Source organism: Acomys minous (assembly GCF_964271855.1).
Source record: "Acomys minous genome assembly, chromosome: 7".
Taxonomy (NCBI): domain Eukaryota; kingdom Metazoa; phylum Chordata; class Mammalia; order Rodentia; family Muridae; genus Acomys; species Acomys minous.
This window is the reverse complement of record NC_140488.1, coordinates 9489437-9503888: the sequence shown is the minus strand read 5'-3', so window position 1 is coordinate 9503888 and position 14452 is coordinate 9489437. Positions and strand designations below refer to the sequence as shown.

Below are 14452 nucleotides of genomic sequence, written 5' to 3'. Positions count from 1 at the left end.
TCACTAGGTCAAGTTCTTTTTTTGGATAAAGCTGAAGGGGAGGAAAAGAGCTTAGTGTCCTATAGCGCATTAGTGAAAAAGCAATGAGTCACTTTCTTTCCATACTTTGCAGTTTGATTTCACTGTTGAGAGTAATAGAAAATTAGCAGTTTTCAGTTCTTGCTGATTTGTGTTTAATAGGGAAAGTAATACTCTTAGTTTTTTTCCCTGTATGGATGACTTATTTGGCAATGCACACTGTTATGCAGTAAGCTTTTCTGAGTGTAACTTGGTTATATTTATTAAATTTTGTTTATTTTAGGTAAGCCTTCCCAGTGATCCAAGCTGTGTTGAGGAAATGCTGCGGGTGAGTTTGAGCTTTTATTTCTGTGCCATTGAACCACAAAGCAATGTATCTGTTTAAATTGTTGAAACCACTCTTCTGCTTCAAGACATATGATAATAAGGAATCCTGGCACTCAGCAGCCATGTTCTTCTGCTTCTATCACCTGCCTCATTTCTTCTCTCCCATCGCTGTGCACTCTGATGTAACTAAAGTTCTGACAATGTCTTCACTGGGCTGTGGGATAATTTTGAGTTCTGGACAGAGGTGTCTCTTCCCTTCTTTAGGATAGTTTCCCTATTCAAGCACTAGACCTTAATCCTTACCTGTCTGCTTTCTACTCTCAATGGCATCTCAGTGAAGAGTGGTTATGCAGAGAGTGTGGTGTGGAGGGGAGGCTGATCAATCATGGGCAATCCTACTTAGGAGAGCGGAGAGCAGGAGGAGCTCAGAGAAAGACCAAAGTTGAAATGGGTCGCAGTTAACATAACAGTAAAACACCAAAAGGAAGTGGATTCATCTACTATCTCTACTAGTTTTCATCAAATGGTGATAAAGCATTTAAAGAAGATGAATAATAGGAGCATGTCCCTGCCTTGGCTTCATCATTTGTCATTTTTGTGATTTTGTGACTTGGGACAGAGGACTTTATCTTTCTGAATCTGCTTTTTTTCTTGTCAGTCACAGATTATAATACCTTAATCCTCTTGTAAACTGTCAAGTAGTGTATAAATGCTCATTGTTATAATAACTGATGACCAATGTAGGCATGTGGAATCTGGGAAAGAAGACAAAGTGTGTCCGTGAAAATTCAGCAACCCCTTCTCTCATTTACCATCAGGATGACTCTCCTTAGCACTGGCTCCTCGGTAGGACAGCTGATGTTTGAAGCCACCCCTGTCAATATGTTCCCAAGGAATTATAAAGAACATTAAGCTGCTTACAATCAAGTTGGCCTGCTAAACACTTTCCCCTACTATGGCTGTCTCTGAACCTGCTTCAGCCCAAAGACATTGTGTGGCTCTTTTAAAATAAGAGCCTAGCAATTTGTTCATTATCTGTCCTTTGGGCCCTGAGTCTTGACCAGAGGCATGGTAGTCAGAGTGAAATCTACAAGTATGACACAACCTAGCAACTTGGCTATTTGCTCTGTCCCATTAAATAGACACAGGAAATTGCATGCAATCTTTCGTTGTTGTCAGCCACCTTCCTTAAGGAAAGGAAACAGTGGAAGAAATGGCTTACTCAGTGGACGTGCCAACCTCGGTCTTCTCTTTTTTCCTGGAAGGGCAACCATAAATGAAGTCTGTCAGTCAGGTCTTTTTCTTTATACCCAGAACATTAGATCCATGTAAGAGTCACCATCTAACTTGTCACAACTGAATTCTCTCCTTCAGGACAGACCAGCCTGGTGCTCAAGTGCTTCACACAGTGACAGTGAAGGAAGTAGCTAGAACACCTGGCAGAGTCTGACCACTTAGAGAAACGGCAGATTTACACTTAAACATGGAAAAAAAGGCAGGCGCTTTAATACGTTCTTAAGAGGCATCAGCAATTGGAAGAAAATCTAGGGAAAGTCAGTGTTTTGTTTTCTGTTTTGTTTGGTTGATTTGCTTTGTTTTGGAAGGAGCACTGATACTGGAGAATTCTGTTTGGTTCATTCTCTTCAGTAGTGTTATAAATGAACAGTCTTTCTCTTATGGAGTAGTAGATTGTTTCATTCCCCTTACATGGAACATAAATTAACTTTTCAAAGTTTATTCCCCAAATTGTATGACTAATTTTTAATTTATTGTAGACAACCTTGCATGTCACAGCAGAGCATGTTGTCGGGTGTTGTTTTGTTTTAGTCGCAGGGACATGCTGCTGGTTTCAGGACCTTTGCTGTCTGTAGCTTGTTCTATACTAAGCCTATTGGTCACCTTCCTCCCCATCTGCCCCATTCTGTGGAGAAAATGGTTTTCTTTTTCTCAATTCTTCTCCTGAGTACCCTCTGTGGATTTCAAACTAAAGTGATTCAAAAGCAGGCACTTTTCCCTTTCTCAGTTCTTCTCCTGAATTCTTCTGTGCTTTCCCAGTTTAACTGACTTAAAATCAGATTCATCTGTCCTAGGTAAAATGACTATGTAGCTAGATCTGGTTTTAGGCCCCATAAGGGGGAAGAATTGCCTCCAAATTCCTTCAGAGTGGCATGAGTTGTTTCTCTAAACTGCAAAGGATGATAAACCACTTTCTACCTCACTACCTAACTGTTAGTGAAAACATTTTTTATTAATTAAATTTGTATTATTGGATATATTGTACATATGCATTCTGATTACTCTTATCCTCCACAATCTCTTATCTCCTTCCTACCCATGTCAACCACTCCCTCTCCTTCTTTTCCACATTTATATCTTGTAGTTTTGTGACAGTAGTCACTGTATAGACTACATGCATATGCACGTTTTAGTTTATTCATTCTCCTAAGTTCTCTGATCTCCTTTTCCCCACTATATATGAAGACAAAAGGGCAGAGTTTTGTATTAGCTAGGTGTAACACCATCAGTCTACCTCATTGCCAGCACTTTAGTCTCCCAAGCCATAGAAATCCTTTACCTCATGAATTTTGTTTTGGTCCAATTTCTCCAAATGCTGTTTAAGTTCACACCAATTCACTTTCACTGAAAACCCCTTTCACCATTTCTCTGAAAATGGGCTCAGCTTCTTTTCAGAGCAGCATTACAATTCCTTTTTCTTTGCACTCCTAGGTTTTATAAGATGCAACTCCTAACTGTCTAATCTTCTAGCACTTTCCTTCTTGTCTTTATGCCCTTGCAGGCACAATCACATTACAGTAGGCTAGCTGGCCCTTATAGGTAACTTTACTTTCCTGTGGCAAGTGACTACAGTTCAAAGGACTATAACCTTATTATTTTGATTGAGAAAATGAGGTAGTTATTGATAATTTCAGTAAATCAAAGTGTCTAAGGTTAAATGACCTCCAACCAAGGTTATGGCTTGCATAAAGCAGAAGTGGTGTGAAGCATAGTATTTTTGGTTGTCTAAATCTAGTGATGTTAGCACTATATTTTAGCTGTCAACTGTTCTGCCACCAGTCTACATTAAGAATCTCTTTAAAAATTATCAAAAATTTTGCCTCAAAAAGGGGCTAATATTTCTCACATTTTAAAAGAATGCAAACAGCATAGTTTGAACAAGTTTTAATACAGGAATTCTTCCTTCTTGCCATTCTTGAATATTTCAAGTCTCAATTCAATTAATAACAAAGACAGCAATAGTAAATATTACTAGTGATAACAGAAGCAATAATAGTAACATATGCATAGCACTTAACCATATTTCTTTGAATCCTTAGGGAAACCTTCAAAGGCATTATTTTGTACAAATTAATTATGTACATAATTTATACAAAATATGTACAAATTAAATTATAAATATTCAACAATTTTCAAGCATACTGTAATACACCCACCTACAACACTTTTTCATAAACTTTTGCCCCATAAAGCAAGATACATAGATTCAAGTGTATTTGGTACTTCAAAAGAATATTATTGCTTATTATAAATTCTACGAAACAGAAACTTAAAGGCAGCCATTTGTATAGTGCATCCTAGCTTACATACTTGTTTCTATCAGTGTGTCATTTGCCCTTTAGAGTCAAACTTTTCTCTAGTGGAAACAGAAATTTTAAAAAATAGCAATAGCTCCACCATAGTGATGCATTTTGCAGTTACAATTCATTTATCATACGGGGATTCCTATACTGATCGTAAATAATAATATGGGTAACATCATCAGCTTCTTTTCTGAGCTCTATGGGGTTTTATGCATCATAGAGTCATCTTTCTGGGATCATTAAAACAATCAGAATAGTATGCTCTAAATGCTACTAGCTAAGGATGGGTGTTCAGTGATTATTTGTTCTGAAACAATATGATTTACTTGTTTCTAGCAAGAATTTACATAAAATGTCAACAAACTATCAATTAAATCCTTTCCAGAGTCACAAATGCAGATAGCATTCTTCTCTTAGATTTGATGCTGAACAGATTGTGTTTCCTAGCAAAGTACCTTCTGTAGATGATAATTTCATAAGCAAACATCTGTAAGGGTAATTCACTGTTTATGAGAAATGCTGAATTCACTATCTAGGATTTAGGAACTGCATTTGATAAACTGTTCTTTCTTACAATTTCCCCTACCGTTTGGATCAGGTTGGTAAACACCTACACAGGCACTATTTTTTGATTACAGTTGATCTATGTCTCTACAGCATACTAAATTATGGTAATTCTACTCATTAGTTTTATATTTTTGTTTACAGTTTTATCATGAAAAAACTTGACAAATAATTACAGGACAGCCATATACAGTACTTGTTATTTTTAACCTTTAACAGGGTTAATGAAAAAGTCCATATTATGAATGAAATAAAAATGGATCAGGGAACAAAATTGGTCAGACAATTATGCCTGAAAGAAAATTTGATTATATTATCATAATTATACAGAATAATCAAGCACCTTTCAGAAAAAATTCTTTTACAAATTTAACCAATAATTAGGCAATTGATTTTCTATCCTGTCAAATAAATGTGTAAGTAGTTTTCAAAATGAATTCATGAAGGAGATTTTCTATATAACTGTCTTAAATATTAATCCTTCTGGAATGTCTCTAAAAGAACCTATTCCATTCTGGTATGGCCTTTTAAAATGATAGCTTCTTGAAATACTGATATAATGGTCCATCCAAGGAAGACAACAATTGCTAAATATAATTTAGACTATAATTAATGTTAGCAGTGATAGAGGCAAATAACTGAGCTAACTAATGATTGTACCCGCACCTAATCTTATGACTAGCTCTTACTTAATGACACTGTGAAATATGTAAATTTACCAGCAGGTGAAAATGTCCTTGACTGGGTAAATTATATGGAGTACTACCTTTTCTGAAGCTAATTCAAACCTCTAATGGACTTAATAAGAAGCATGCACATGTGAGGTGAGCTATTCATAGAACCAAATTAGCCCATAAGAGATATTACCCATTATTTGCTTCCCGGTAATCATTTTCTCTTTTCTCAAGCACAAACTAACTCAGAAAAAAAGATGCTAAATTTAATTATAAAAACTATTATGTGAACAATGAAGGTAAGCCATCCAATGTGCTTCCAAATGCATTCAGAACCTGCCAAGCAGTTTAAATGTTTTCATGTGGAATCTAGGGGTTTACAGCTAGCATATGAGGTGAATTTTAAATTATTTTGCAGACGTCATTGGGAAAGTGAGTAATGTGAGTAACGAGGTGACTGGCTCAGTGAATCATGAGAACTTGTCACACATGGAGAGATGTCAGGAAAGAGATGATGTCAAATACCAGTAACTTAGCAACTGAGCATTTAGCTATCGAGAGAGGGAGCAAGAATAGTCCTTTTAAAATAGCTGGGCAGATATATGAGTCCCTATATATTTTAGCTGAGCTATAAAAATAAGTCTGTTTTCTGTCAGCCTGTTTCTTTTTGTGAATATGGTGATTCATTGTTTTCCATTGAGTTGAAGGATCGCACGTTTTTTATTTAGCTGAGGGGTTTAAATCACCCCTATGATTTTCTTAATATTAAATATGTAAGCCCCTTGAATATCTTCATAACGTGTGTATGATATGGGTGTATATAAATATTCATGTGTATGTAAATACATGTATATGCTAGTATATATACACAGACGTCTATGCATATACATGTGAGCACCAGATCTTGGCATGGAGTGTCTTCTTCAGTTGTTCTCCATTTTATTAGCACATGTTTCTCACTGAACCTAGATATCACTGATTTAGCTAGACTGGCCAGAAAGCCTCAGTGATTCTTTTGTCTCTGCCTCCTCAGCACTAGAATTATAAGCCTAAGGGGAGGGAGTGGAGCAGTACCATGAAAGAAGATTCTATGGAGGTGTTGAGGATCCAAAGGATCACATAGAAGTGCTTTAGGAACTTCACTGCCGCTGTAGAAGTCCCACATAGCTTTAATACAGTGCAGGTGTTTTTGTTGTATAATTTCAATTTTAGACCACACCAGGACTCATGAGGCACACTGTAGCATTTCTGTTTGTCACACATAGTGAATTAGCCCAGAGACTAACCATGCTGATTTTTGTCAGTTGCTTAATAGTTTATGTGGGTTGATTGAAAATTCCTCACCAAGTTTTTTCTTTGTTTGCTTGCACGTGTTTTAAATCTTTTCTTTTCGTTTTCATTCTTTCTTTCTTTCTTTCCTTCTTTTTTTTTTTTTACAATGAACTTTCCTTCAGGAAAGTAAACAATGACAAGACTGGATAAGCAATAGCCACTGACAAGGGTGACATAGTGGGGGATATGGTTGATGTATGGTATCACTGGTAGGAAAGATGTAGCTATAGGCCAGTATTAAACAACTGGCTGACAATTGGCTTTTCAAGGAGAGTTACAAAGTGATTACAAACAACAACCTAAGCCTGAGAAAGGTTTATATATAAGAGGAGAGCCCTCTGTGAACTATTTATTTACCTCTATCCCAGTGTTGTATTTGCTTGCTAGAACCTTTCCAGTGAGGGTTTTGATAGAGTTCCTTTTGAATCTTCTATTTGGTGCTTTACTAAATTTATGGTAAGAAGTAAAAGTATTGATCTGGCTACTCCAGAGTGGCATAGGCTGAAAACAGAGATTTACAGAGGATTTAGAGATATTCACGGATGGTGAATTCTCATAGGATTAGTAAGAAGCTTTGGTGACAATGGGAAGAATCAAATGGAATGCACTCCTTCCTAAACGTGACTAAATGCCTTGTCAGATGCAGGTACTCTATAAGATGTCAATGAGAGATTATTAATAAAAATGCTTTCATAATAAAGCCTACATGCAGTTGTCACCTTCGTCATTAAAGAATGAAGAAGAAGAAGCAGCAGTTTGGCTTTGTCCATCAACGATAGAGTAGTAGTACTTGCCTAGTGTATGCAAGTCCCTGCTTTTCAGCCCTATCAATAAAGAGAAAAAAAGAAAGAAAAGAAAGGAGGGAGAGAAGAAGGAAGGAAGGAAAGAAGGAGGGAAGGGAAAGGAAGGGAGGGGAGGGGAAGGGAAGGGAAGGGAAGGGAAGGGAAGGGAAGGGAAGGGAAGGGAAGGGAAGGGAAGGGAAGGGAAGGGAAGGGAAGGGAAGAAATTCCTAAAAAAAATTACCTGTGAAACAAAGTGGTCATATGTTCAGCAAACATTTGATACATTGTGTCTCCACAACTACCATTTCCAGAAGCAGCATCTAGCTACTCCTTGCTTATGTAGCATCACAAACATCTGTTTTAACCATGAAATAAAGGAATTTTCTTTCCTGGTTTTGAAACAGGATGGAAGCTTTATAATGTGCCAGCAAAATCCAGCCTTCTCAGCATGCTGCTGGTTCCTGGGGTTTTCAGAATGTTCGTTTTCTCTTGATCAAATATCATTTCACAAGAAGACAGGACTCTCACTTGTTCCACTTCTTTACCACTCTTAATATGGGACACAAGTGCTAGAAATCCCTGTAATTTAGAGTGATTTTAGGGTAAAAAGAATCTCAAAAAGAGGAGGGGCTGCCTAGGCAATCATGACTACTCAGCCTATTAGGGGCATTGAGTAATCAGAAGGGATTTCCTGAGTTACATTTTACTTGAGGCTTCATAGTGCTTTGATGTTATTTCAGGCCACTGTGAAGACTCCTATGCATGTTGGCTATTTTTATTACTATGGCTGTAGGTTGGTGGAGGGCTCAGTGTTCAGTAGACTTACATCTTCTGATCGAATTAGTAACCTGTTTCATGTGAATAAAGCAAACCAATTCTCTTTGTACCCTTGGTGCTGTCATTCTAAGACAACTAAAAAAAGCCACATCACAATATCTCACCTAGGAAGTGACTGCAATGAAAAGGAAGCATGATGGTAACATTATGAAAGGCTCAGGAAGTGGTTTGCCCCATTATATTTTAAGTAATAATCATTTGGTTTAGTTTATAACAAAATAAAGCAGAAATGCTAGACACGGAATAGTGGCATAAAAACTATGAGTGGTAGCACTGTCATGTCAAGGACTGATTAAGAAAGAAAAATACTGCTGGTCACAGTGGTGCATGCCTGTAATGCCAGCACTCAGGGAGGCAGAGGCAGGCTGGTCTCTGTGAGTTTGAGACCAGCCTTGTCTACAAAGTGAGTCCGGGATAGCCAAGGCTACACAGAAAAACCCTGTCTCAAAAAAACAAAACAAAACAAAAACAAAAACAAAAACAAAACAAAACAAAAGAAATAATGAAAGAAAGGAAGAGTTCGAAGGTTAGCAGTGTAAGTACTAACCACCAAGAATCGGAAAATCCTTAGATACTTTCACTGACCACTGAACAGAAAATGTCTAAGTAGATTTTTATTTGATCCTGTTGTTTACAAAACTAGTTTCACAATGACCAATTCTTACATTCTGAACCCTTGAACTTGTGTCATTTTACCTTTACCACAGACACCAAACAATTCAGAATTGTACAGTCTAACAGCCTTCTCTAGAGGTGTGGTTAGTCTTCTACCCTGAATAGCTCAACTTTATTTATGCCGATGTTCTAATAAGGACTGACGTTGACAAGGCCAACGCCCGCTTACCACAAAGACTGTGGCCTTCTCAGGCTGCAGCAGTGAGTGAGAACTGTCAGTGCTTCCCAGTGTGTCACTATGCAGTTTTCTACTCTTTTCCCACTGTCTATGGCCAGGTTTCTGTGAAGTGTGGGGGGACAGAATGTGTGAGAAGTAGTGGCTCCAAGAAGTTGCACAGACATAGCCAGATGTAGTGGTGCACACCTTTAATCCAGCACTCAGCGGGTAGAGGCAGGCAGATCTCTGAGTTTGAGGCCAGCTGGTCTACAAAGTGAATTTCGGGACAGCCAGGGCTATACAGAGAAATTTTGTCTAAAAAAACAGAAAGAAAAAAAGGAAGTTTCACACACTATCTCTACCCCTTGTCATAAACATTTTCATTACATTCCATGTGGAGGTGATTGTATCAGGCAAAAGCATGGCCTGATTGACCACACAGTGCAATTCTGGAGCACTGATAACCAGGCTTCCCACCTGGAAATTAGAACTGGCCTCTTTTCCTGTAGGATCTTGTTTTGGGAGCTGGGAGGATAAAAGTATCCCACGTGAACTACACATTTTGTGTGCACAGTTCTAGAGCCAAAAGGATAAAATTCCAATTTTCCTGAAACACTTTCTAGCTTGAATTTGAATTTGAATAAGTATTGCCAGTTGAGTAACAAGTCAGTGAAAGCATAAATGTGTCTTGGCTGTTAAAAGAATGAGTCTTCTTTTATATAGTGTGTTGCATTTGGTATTAGGCTGTTGTTATGTCATGGTTTGGAAGTTGTATTTAATGAAATAGTTGATTTTCTACTTTCTTGTTGCCAGCACACACAGGAATTAGGGCTCCACTCTCTGGAGACTATCTTAAGCGCATTACAAACAAGAATGTTCCTAGTCTTCTTGCACGGTCCTCAAGGCATCTGCTTGTCTCTGGTGTTAGCATGCCTGAAATTTCTCAACATTAAGAAACTAGACCACAAATGCTATACCTTGCTTGTTTAACCACTTCACCAATTTTATTTGGGTCCCTACAAAGGTATTATCAAGCCCAAATCAGGCGAAAGAAACCTTGAGAGAGTGAAGCTCCATTTCCTTTAAGGGGGATTAGGTAGGTTTTTGGTTGATTTCTTGGGCTATAGAGGGTTATTATTAATGGGAGCTGGTTACAAGTTATTGTTGGTCTTATTTAGAGAGAAAACAAGGTTACACTTGGAGATGTTTCTCTTTTCCTTTATCTTACATTCTTGGGTTTGGAGATAGAGGTTGAAAAGAGAGAAGTGGGAATATAGAAATATATAGAGAAGATAGTGAATCTACCCCTCAACTTAATGCCTCAATCACTCACAAGGTTATTTTTAATGCACTGGTATAGAATGTTGTATATAGAAGCAAAATAAGTTTAATTTTGCATACAGTGGTACAGAATTCAAATGTAAGATTATACTTCACACACATTACATATATATTTCTACTCTAATATGAGGTATTGTACCCATATAATTCAATTATAATACAAGGTTTACTTCCAGTACTTTGAAAGTGTTATTGCAGGCTATTTAGGATAAATAAATTATAAAAGTTAATTTTTAGTTGATCAAATCATGGTCATATCAATTACTAGTCTGTTTTTAATCACAAGAATATACATCTTAGGTGCAACAGATAAATATGTTTTTATAGAAAGGTAAAACAGATAAGTTCTTCAAAAACCTCAGAGACATACAGAACATGGCACTTAAAGATGTGTTTATTATTTTAAAGATTCATTGACAATGAGACAGATTAACTTCTGGCAACACCCAGCCTACCTCAAAGAGGGTGATGAGCATAAAAGAACCTCCTTATGGAGATGGCATCAGATGTGGCAAATAAGCCACTGGGGGAAATGTCCTCATTTTTACTACAGAAAGAATTCTGCCTAAAAATGGGCAAGCTTGGATGCAGGCAGAGTCGATGGCAAAATTCTGCCAAGACAGGGTAAGCAAGTCTTCAATATTTCCTGCCTCACAAATATATCTGTCAGGGATATTGGACCAGAAGGCTGAAGATGGTACTCCAATGTTATAGAGAGTTTTGGGTGACTATTATGGTAGCAAACTGTCTCTGTCATCTTATTTGGAAAGCTACTAACCTGCACGCCCAACATACTCAGATAATTAATGTTATTCCTTCTCAAGTTTCTGATGGGGCTGAAGACCAGGTAGCTTAATTTTACAATTAGGTTTAGCAGTTTTGAGGTTAAGATGCTTCTAGGTCTAGATAGATGTTGAGTTGATAATGACAAAATGTGATATTGATTTACATTTAAAATTTTAGGCACACCAAGATAGGAAAGATGTTTTTTTCAAGGCTGTCAAATATAAATAGCCAAAACACTAAGAATGTAACATTTATATAATTTCAGATTGTGTCATGTTTCTTCTTGCCATAGGTAGTTTATTGTATATATGTGTAATAATATTAATGTATATGTAAAAAATAAAAAAGTTTAATTAAAAAACAAACAGGAATGTTTATTCAATCAAGTGTGGGACAATGTTCTGACCACTAGAGAGGCTTGGCAGGAATAATTAGTGATCAAAGCCAGGGAGGTCTGTGCTTCTACTGTTGTTGGACTTTCAAAGATTTCAGCAGTCCTCCAAATTAAGATGAAAGCCGTGTTACTATGAGACAGCATGCTTTCCTCCTACAGCCTCCCCCACCCTGATTCTGCAAGAATGATGAATTCTCTTGGCTCATTTGGTCGTCTATGCTTATATTACGGAGAGAGACACAAACAGACACTCACAGACACGGGGGGGGGGGGCTGAGACAGATCCACATTCAGTTATCTATCTTCTTTTACATATTGTGAACCATGCAGAAATAAAGAATGTGTAGCTTGCTCCCTTGCACCATTTTAGAAATTTGTTTTCCTACGATTCTGGGTAGTAAACATTCCACCTTAAGTTATGGAGGACTCATCTTCTGCTTTCTAAGATAGAGGACTCACATGACTGGAATTTCTCTTGGTTTGAACCAAAATTGTTCCACTAACTTGTACTCCCAGTGAAACAGAGGGACAGGGGGTCATTGAGTGTGACAGCAACTTCCCCTTTTCAGGTATGTGTATAGCTTGGAGACCTAAAGTGCCTGAAAAAAACCTAATAACCACCAGAATGACCCCAAACCAGTGACTTCTGAGATTTCTTTTTCTCTTAAACTCCAGAAAGAAATTAAAGAGCAAAATGGAGGTAAATTTAGAAAGGAGTTTTATTATAGAATTACAAGTGTGAGCAAAGGAAAAGAAAAAAAAAAGGTAGAGGTCAGTGCACTAGAACCACTAAGCTGCTACTCTAGGTTCTTTTATGAGACTTAAGTCCTAACTGGTGTGAGGTACAAGGATATTAGCTGGTAAGTCCAGTCAGTCCACCTATTAGGGATCCAAGTGACTCTCAATTTCAATCAAGTCCTTCTGCATAGTTTCCAGGTAAGGTTATTCATTTACATTGTGTAAAAGGAGAGCAAAAACAACAAGAAACCAGATTAGGAATCAGAGTTACTTTCTGATATTCTTGGCTTCTGGCCAATAAATAACGAAGAAATAAGAACACTACAACTGCTTGATCAGTTTCTGTCTCCTGTTCTCATCCATAGGGATTAATTCTATCCTCTTGGTCCACAAAGCAGATCCCAAACCTCTTCCTTCTGACAACCTGCTAGTTGTCTGCCAACATTCCTCTGACAGCTTCTAAGTCTCCCTTTTCTGTAGTATTCCTGTGCTCCTCCTAAAATGGCACATCGGGATAGTGCTCCAATTTTGAATGGTTGTGTTCTCATGCAGTATCCAGCAGAATTACTCCCTTCCACATTGTGGGGCTTTCAATACATGTCACTTAAGATGGCATGTGTTCTGTTGGCTGCCAAAAATTTCCCAATTACCATTAGATATCAACTAAAATCTTCATGGGACTATGCTATGAATTATGCCAAAATTAGGTAGTCTTTTGCACTTGTTTCATTTACAACTAATAAAAATCATCCTGTGGGCCTCAATCCAAATTTTCAAGATCAGTCCAGATCAGATTACTTTGTCCTGATATGTTGTTGGCTTTCTCCATGCTCTTTTAAATTATTAATTAAGTGATATAATACGTTTTAAAGAACTTCTTTACAATGTGGTGCTATTATTTGACTGCTGTTATTAGAAAACCAGTGAACTACATATTTTGTTACTTTCCCTGTGGAGAAGCACCAACAGAACAAAGAAAGGATTTCATCCTAGTCCAGACTAGGGAACCAGTGAGTTTATAATGATTATGTAGAAGAACATTGGAAACTCAAACGTAGCTACATCATCAAACTATCCCACCTCCATCATGGTCAACTCATGGTCATCTGTACCACCGAAGGTATATATTCTAGCATCCTCCAGCTTAGACACACATGAGATTACATACATCTGGGGCAAGAAATGGAAAATGGGATCTCAGAAGAGATCCCAGTGACTCTTCCTGGTCCTTTCAGAAAATGCTAACAGCACCATACCACTACCATAGGCCTAGTTGTGGGCTATAGTGCTCTGATTATTTCTTTGTAGTGACCAAGGGGCAGGGCCCTCTATAGTTCACCCCAATAATTCTGCTTGAGGATGACAATGGCATGTCACCCTGGGAGAAAATAGTATACCACATAGAGTAGAACTACTAATGAAAGAGCCTTAGGGTACATCTGTGAAAAGTTTCCTCCTATGTTGAACTTGCTTATTTAAGGTTATGTTGTCTCCTTCTAGCATGATGTATATTAATGCAGTTTTCACATTTTTATCATACTATGAAAGTCAAATATGAGACAAATGCTTTACTGAAGCCAAGATATACTGTGTCAATAGCACTTCCCCAATCTTCCTGGAAGAATTCTGTTTCCTGAGTGATATCAGTGCATTAATTTGTGTTATGATGGCATTAGAAAGGCCCTTGAGCTTAGTCCTAATGGTATATGTTGCATGAACATCTTTAAAATAAAGTTCACTTGTCTGGAAAATGCATATCTATCCTGAGAATGGCCAGAGAAGAAAGAGGCTAGAACTTCTTTCCATGTGCCCTGCTTCCTTCTGTAAAGAATCTCATACAGAACAGGCAAATTTGTGGACAGTTAGGTATTCCTTCCTATAGTAATGATCACCCTGAAGGCTTCAACTTCCAGAAGACGATACACTGAGAAACATCCACTCATGTTTCTACAGTGTCCACACAGCAGTGCAGCTGCCTTCTGAGACACCACATTGGAAGTGGAATCCAGGACAGACCACAACCATTTCATCACCGTGGTTGTGCTTCCCCTCTTGCCAAACATGTATGGTCCTATATATTGTCTCTTTAGTTTGTGCTACAAAGGGACCAACTAGTATCTACATACTAGGAATTAAATAATCCAATCTGTAGAGTACAAGACTTATGGCAATATACTGCTTGAGATGGAACTTTCTCTGCTACCATGGAATACAGTTGAGGCTGGCGT

At 37.7% G+C, this 14452-nt stretch overlaps 1 protein-coding gene across 5 annotated transcripts in view; it reads left to right on the top strand.

The window, feature by feature from the left end:
* The window catches only part of AFF2 (ALF transcription elongation factor 2), a 483479-nt gene that overhangs the window by 309808 nt on the left and 159219 nt on the right, over positions 1-14452 (top strand). For all 5 annotated transcript variants that reach the window (XM_084788922.1, XM_084788918.1, XM_084788921.1 and 2 more), the window contains exon 4: positions 302-346. In XM_084788922.1, coding sequence (XP_084645048.1) covers positions 302-346 — 45 coding nt within the window. The remainder of the gene's footprint in view (positions 1-301; positions 347-14452) is intronic.